At 40.6% G+C, this 6463-nt stretch overlaps 1 protein-coding gene across 1 annotated transcript; it reads left to right on the top strand.

Annotated features, from left to right (window-relative positions):
• Positions 1-287: 287 nt before the first annotated feature.
• Positions 288-2213, top strand: LOC136883141 (uncharacterized). Its single transcript, XM_068229606.1, has 3 exons — positions 288-1051; positions 1157-1186; positions 1310-2213. Exons 1-3 carry the CDS (start codon positions 288-290, stop codon positions 2211-2213), a joined length of 1698 nt encoding a protein of 565 aa, XP_068085707.1.
• The last annotated feature ends 4250 nt before the right edge of the window (positions 2214-6463 follow it).

Genomic DNA, 6463 nt, shown 5'->3' with positions numbered 1-6463 from the left:
CATACACATATTACTTTTCTTTTCACCAGTTTTAACAGTCTTTTGTTTATGGAGATCTTCGGGAGAGGATCTGGATCTTAATGTTCCTATTACAGTACCTGGGTAGTACAGGATTAAAAGGTCTACTTAATTAACGTTGCCTGTTTGCTTGTCTTTTTCAGAGTACACTGACATGACTGCGAGGTCGAGATCCTAAGAACTCAGCTTATTCCTAAGGAAGACAGACGAGGATGATGGGTGACGCTGTTCGATATTCGCATGTTCTCCATGCAGCGACTCTGTTGACTATGTATGTAACAAGCTGTGTGTCAACTGCTAGTGCTGCAGCCACACTACAGTTCGTGACTTCATCTTCTGATCGGCCTCTGGCACTCTACCGTGCACCAGCTCCTTACCAGGAGGTCGGAAAACCACTCCGCAACTCTATCATCATCACATCGAAACCATTCAACATTGGGGAACACCTCAGCACGCTCACTACAACTACCACTTCTACCACAACCACAACACCTGCACCGTTATGGAGACGTCATATGCAAGTCAGTTCAACAACAGAAAAGCCAGCTTTCGAAATAAAAATACCTCAGTATAATATAGACTGCACAAACGGCAAGTCATGCAGTGAGACTATTGCAGTGGAACAACCAACTCCAAAACCTACTTTCAAAACTTACCCGGCAGATGTTATTGATAAATTCCTAAGAGACTTTGCCACGGTGAGAACATCTCCAAAGGAAGCTTATGAACAAGATCGTGAAATTTCCAGCAAACAAGCAAGTGATGATGACGCTACAAACAGACTTGCTAATTTATACCTAGACGAAAACCTTGAATCTGCTGAGTCTGAAGGAAAGTCTAGATGGAGTAAAATTCCTGTACAGGCACACAACCATCCTTTCGATGACAAAGAAGGATGGGTAACCTTAGATCCAATTCCTTGGTCGTCCAGCAAAGTGTCAAAGTGGCATTCAAACCTGAAAACCAGTGACAGACCGCCTAGTAGATGGGACAGTCGTCCTAGTGATTGGGACTCAGACAAACCAGTGCGGCCATCCTCTTGGGACAAGCCATATTATGATCATCCTTCTGATAAACCAGACTATGACCGGCCGTCTGACAAGCCAATATATGATCGACCAACTTATGATAATCCGACGTACGACAGGCCAAGTTACGACAGACCAACGTACGATAAGCCAAGCTACGACAGACCGACGTATGATAAGCCAAGTTACGACAGACCGACGTATGATAAGCCAAGTTACGACAGACCGACGTACGACAAGCCAACGCACGACCACCCTTCGAGTGACGAAGAGTATGATAGACCTGTAAAGCCTTCATACTGGATACGACCTTCAAACGATAGATGGGGTCCTCCTACAACACAAAGACCTCCCTCTCAATGGAATCGACCGAATGACTATGACTATGATAGACCACATAATCAGCCATCGAGCAGTTCTGATATTATTACGGACGGGAAGCCTGGACGGTGGCCAGAACATCAGTCAACACACAGACCCTCGTGGCAAACATCGCCCTCAAACGAACACACTCCTCATTATGATTATAGTATTAGTCCTGAGAGACGTCCTGGATTTGGTCACCATCATCAAAGCCGCCCCGAGGAAAGTGACGGAGAATGGGTATTGCTGTCGAGTAATAAAGGATACGCATTGCCCCACCGACATAAAATATATCAACGTGCTTTGACCATCAACCCAACTCCTATCACGTCCCGGCGCACTGTGAGACTCACAGTGTTACCAGCACTGAACGGTACTGCCAACACAACAATATCACACGGGGGAATGTTAGAAGTGGAGAGTACTTTCCAGTCTGTTGACGAAGAACAGCATAACCAGAAACAACAACAACAACAGCAAATTCGACCTCAGATCCTATCAGATCCAATACCACAGGTTGAACCCAAGAATGTGACCAGGCCGGCTGCATATCAACTGATAACTCAATCGCGTCCTCCGGTAAACAGTCGTGCCGTTTTGGCAGCGGTAGGGGCAGGAATGTTACCCGCAACGATGGCAGTGCTGATGCCCATGTTCCTCGGTAGACGGCGTAGAGATCTTTCTTCTGTATCACCAAACATAACTGTGCAACCCAACTTCATCAAAAGAAGGAACCTTAGTGTGAAAAGGATATCGAAGAAAATTCTAAATACGTCATTCAAGAAACGTTCAAAGCTTCCGTGAACTTGCCAGAGTAGTGGATACATTTAGTAAGGAATTCTCATTACCAGTAAACATTCATAATCCAGGGTTCAATAACAAAGTGGCACTGGTTACCTGACTTTGATGAGCAACTAAAATTAGAGCAGAACAATAAAAACCTGCTGTGCCCTGCATTGTAATGCGTGTGATATGACTTATCAAGAAATGTCTTACAGACTATTGATGGTAAACCCGTACGTTGATATAAATATAATTTGCGACCAGTTGCTTTACTTCTCTGACAGCATTAGTGGTGGCAAAACTTTTCAAAATATCGATATATTGGTTTTTCGATACATCGGTATTAAAATATCGATGTCATTGAAATATCGGTCTTCAGAATATCGATATATCGCCTATATATTCGTTTTTAAAATATTAGTGCTATTATCCATTATTGTAAGTCTAGTTGTACATTTACTGTAACACAATGATTAAAGGATTCATTAGGTTTAATAAGTCCTGACACAGATCAGAAAACAAGCTTCAAACATTGACCAAGTAACATGACTTTTTCACTACAATGACACATTATAAAATTATTTACAGCCGAAAGATGTTATGATACATAGAAAAACAGTATATGCAAGTGTCTAGTAACGAGCAACCGGTAATAACTTACATGATAATGATCTTAGGTCAATTTTCAATACGTCTTAGGTAATCCATTTAGAAAAAGCAGCTTGGATAACAGTTTGCCATTTAATCGGCTTCTCTTTTCCCTGATGGTGTTACCGGCCTTTGAAAACATTATCTGTGCTGGGACAGAGGTCGCTATAATGCTCAAGTATTGCCTAGCTAATGTGTAAAGCTATGCATACAAGGTATGCACGATGAATGAGTTGTGATATTATCACTGTGTTTACTGAAGTGAACTAAGAAATAAAAATTCAAATTTCGTAACTGTAGCATGCAAATATTGAAATTGTCTGAAAAATAATTAAATCGTAGTCAAAAGTATTAAATTAGACAGAAATATCGATATATTGGGCATAAAATATCAATATCGACAATATATCAGGCGAAAAATATCGATGTCGATATATCGATATTTCCATGGCAAAATATCGATATTTCCGATATATCGATATTCGTTTGCCATCTCTACATAGCATACTTTCCTATGAAATGGCATCCAGTGTTTTACATCGTACATTGTCGATCAAGTGAAATCTTTGGGGTGAACCCGTGTCTCGTTCGTGGTGAGGAATATAATATTTTGTACTTGAAATGATTCCTTCTTCTTTTACTTTACAGTATCAGTAACTTAATAAAAAATTATGTTGTTCGCAAAACCACCGCAGACATATTTTGATAACTGTTTGATCTTGCAGTTAACGCTAGCCTCGCGGTTTAGAGGTACATACTGAGGTAACGGGTTCAATTCCCGGCTAGGTCAGGGGAAATCTGTATCTGAGGGCTAATTTTAAGTGCGCTTAACCTACGTAAGAACAACTGAGGAACTATCTGACGGTGAGATAATGGCCCAGGTTTACAAAGCCAAGAATAATAGTCGATATGATTCGTCACGCTGACCACGCGTACCTCACAATCTGCAGGCCTTCGGCATGAGCAGCGGTCACTTGGTTGGCCGAGATCCATCAGCGCCATAGCACTATGGAAATTGCTTTCTGTTACTTGCAGCTATTGAAGGTAAATTATTTGCAGGTAAACAGAAAAGTCAAAGAAGTTTATTTCAAACTTGCCCATACTGTATATTCTTTTTATAGCATGTATTACTTTGGACCTGACAGACTTAATTAAGATGGGTGTAATAGATAAGTGACTTGTTAACTGCCTTGATTCGATTGTTGGCCAAAGCAAGTGAGAACTGCGAAATCAAATGCCTACACCTCAGTAGTTTATTCCATGTAAACCTGGTTTATGACTTAAAATTAATAGACATAAAACTTATCGGTCTGTTTAATACTTTCCTATGGCTACCCTGATACAAGTGAATTACCCGCTTTAGTCAATAATGTACAATGAGCCCTGTTACATCCGGTCAAATTAATTTTTTGAATTTTCATAGTAGGAAATTGGGCACCAACAGTATACAAAGCAAAGCTAACTCATCTCCGTACAGGTCACGAAGGCCCTGGGAAGGGTGGAAGGTAAAGGCTTCCATTATACGCGACCTCGGTGCTTTGTAGGGCAGCGTGGTTAGCTCAACGCGTGGCCTCTTCCGCCTCCAGGAATTAATCTGGTACTCCTTTTCAGCGTAGGCTGAGTGAACCTCAAGGCTATGTCCACTTTGGGAAATAAAAATCTCGTTTCTTAAAGTTTTGCGAACCGAGTGAGTTGGCCGTGCAGGTTCAAACGCCGCTGTCGGCAGCCCTGAAGATGGTTTTCCGTGGTTTCCCATGTTCACACCAGGTAAATACTGGGGCTGTACTTTAATTAAGGCCACGGTCACTTTCTTCCCACTACTAGCTCTTTCATATTTCATCGTCCCCGTAAGACCTATGTGCGTCGGTGAGACGTAAAGGCAATTGTAAACAAATTACGACTTGCTGACGCGGAATTGAACCGACGTCTGTCCAGGTGAGTCTCCTAGGTCAGGCAACCCCTACCTACAGCATGAGCAATACGAAATTTAAAAAACCCTATCTGTATTTTGGTATTTTAATCAGAGCTGGATCGCGATTAATTAATACCTGTGAGGGCAAACGAGGATCTGTGGTCAAGACAACCGAATAACAAGGCCAAGAAAGTCATCGTGCTGAGCACGTGACCTGCCCGTAGATCTGAGGCTGGACGACAGTCATTTAGACAGGCTGTAATGGGCTGTAGCTACTAAAAAGGTAAACGCTCTTACGAAATTAAAATCATGGAAATATTTTCTGTTCCCTAAAATTAGGGACTTAGAGGTGTGGATCAGTGATTATCATCATTGCCATCATAGCTCATTCTGTGGATCATTGTAGAGCAGGGCCTCTCACACGCCCAAAATCTCGTGCTTGCAAACCGAGGCTCAGAGGTTCTGTGCATCGGTACAACTCGGCTCGGTTCAGCCCAGCGTTTTATTTCGGTGCGACTCTACTAAGCTCGGCTCAACTCAGCTTGGATAGTCAAGCGCTGCAGAGCAAGTGAAGAAGGGGGACACAGGCGGTGCGAGCAAGACAGGCGTAAGTGCTTTTGCTCAAGATCGAGGAGTGGGGGTGTGCACTCTGGTCAACCTAGCGAAGTCGTCTTTTCCACCTTGTGCTGCGCAATGCACCGGTGCATGCACCCTGAGAGGCCCTGTTGTAGAGTGTCAGCCTGAATATCTCAACATTGCGATTTCAAACCCGGGAGAGGTAGAAGGATTTTTGAAAGGCGGAAAAAATTCCCTTTGGCACTCCATGTCGTACAATGTCGGCAGGTAAACGATCTCTAGAGGCCACACTTGGTGTTTACCCGACAAAATTAATTCAGATTCAGCTATAGGTCACCCAACAGACTTCTGGTCTCCATATCACCTGGTGGAGTAACTCAGAACGTCGAGTTTGATACACAAGCATTCTAAATTATGTTAATTAAAAATGCTCAGGTGACGTAGCTCGAAATATACCTCTATTATTATTATTATTATTATTATTATTATTATTATTATTATTATTATTATTATTATTATTATTATTATTATTACACGTTGTCAATTAAAGAGATCTAGGAAATCTGACTTCGAACGATTTTGGAGAGTTCCTCACAATTATTAATTTAATAGTTTGTACAGTACTTTTATACAGCATATATGTCATAATTTATTAGATTATTAGTTATTTATTATTAAGTTTTAAGGAAATACAGAGTTATTTATAAGATCCAAACCAAAGTTTAGACACGATGAAGAGCATTAGTTTTTAGGAAAGAATTCTAACCCATAAAGTAAGATTTGTACTATAAACCAATATAAATAAATATTTGTAATCTTAATTTTATATGTACTGTATTTTCCTTAATCATGTAATTGTTATTTATTCATTTTTCTTATTAAATCATTTTATTATTAAATATATGTTACTTTTTCATTTATTGTAGATTTCCTAACACGAATGTTCCTGTTTCAACCCTCTAGGTATAAGAATTCACAACTAATAAGATGTTAGTTTTTATCACGAGATTCTTTCTAGGTATGTCTGGCTGTGTTTCTACCAAAATTGAATATTCTACTGATTTGACATTTTCATATTTTAATATTTCATACTTGTAATCTTAATTTTGTCCGACTCATTGGCTGAATGATCAGC

This window comes from Anabrus simplex, chromosome 11 (genome assembly GCF_040414725.1).
Source record: "Anabrus simplex isolate iqAnaSimp1 chromosome 11, ASM4041472v1, whole genome shotgun sequence".
Lineage (NCBI taxonomy): Eukaryota > Metazoa > Arthropoda > Insecta > Orthoptera > Tettigoniidae > Anabrus > Anabrus simplex.
This window is presented reverse-complemented; position numbering and strand designations above follow the sequence as displayed.

What these genes read in the sequence shown, in the direction of transcription:
- LOC136883141 (XM_068229606.1), top strand. Translation starts at nt 288, where the DNA reads ATGTATGTAACAAGCTGTGTGTCAACTGCTAGTGCTGCAGCCACACTA. An exon ending in TCAGACAAACCAGTGCGGCC is followed by an intron (nt 1,052 to 1,156) that starts ATCCTCTTGGGA and finishes TGATAATCCGAC; the next exon opens with GTACGACAGGCCAAGTTACG. An exon ending in CCAAGTTACGACAGACCAAC is followed by an intron (nt 1,187 to 1,309) that starts GTACGATAAGCC and finishes CCACCCTTCGAG; the next exon opens with TGACGAAGAGTATGATAGAC.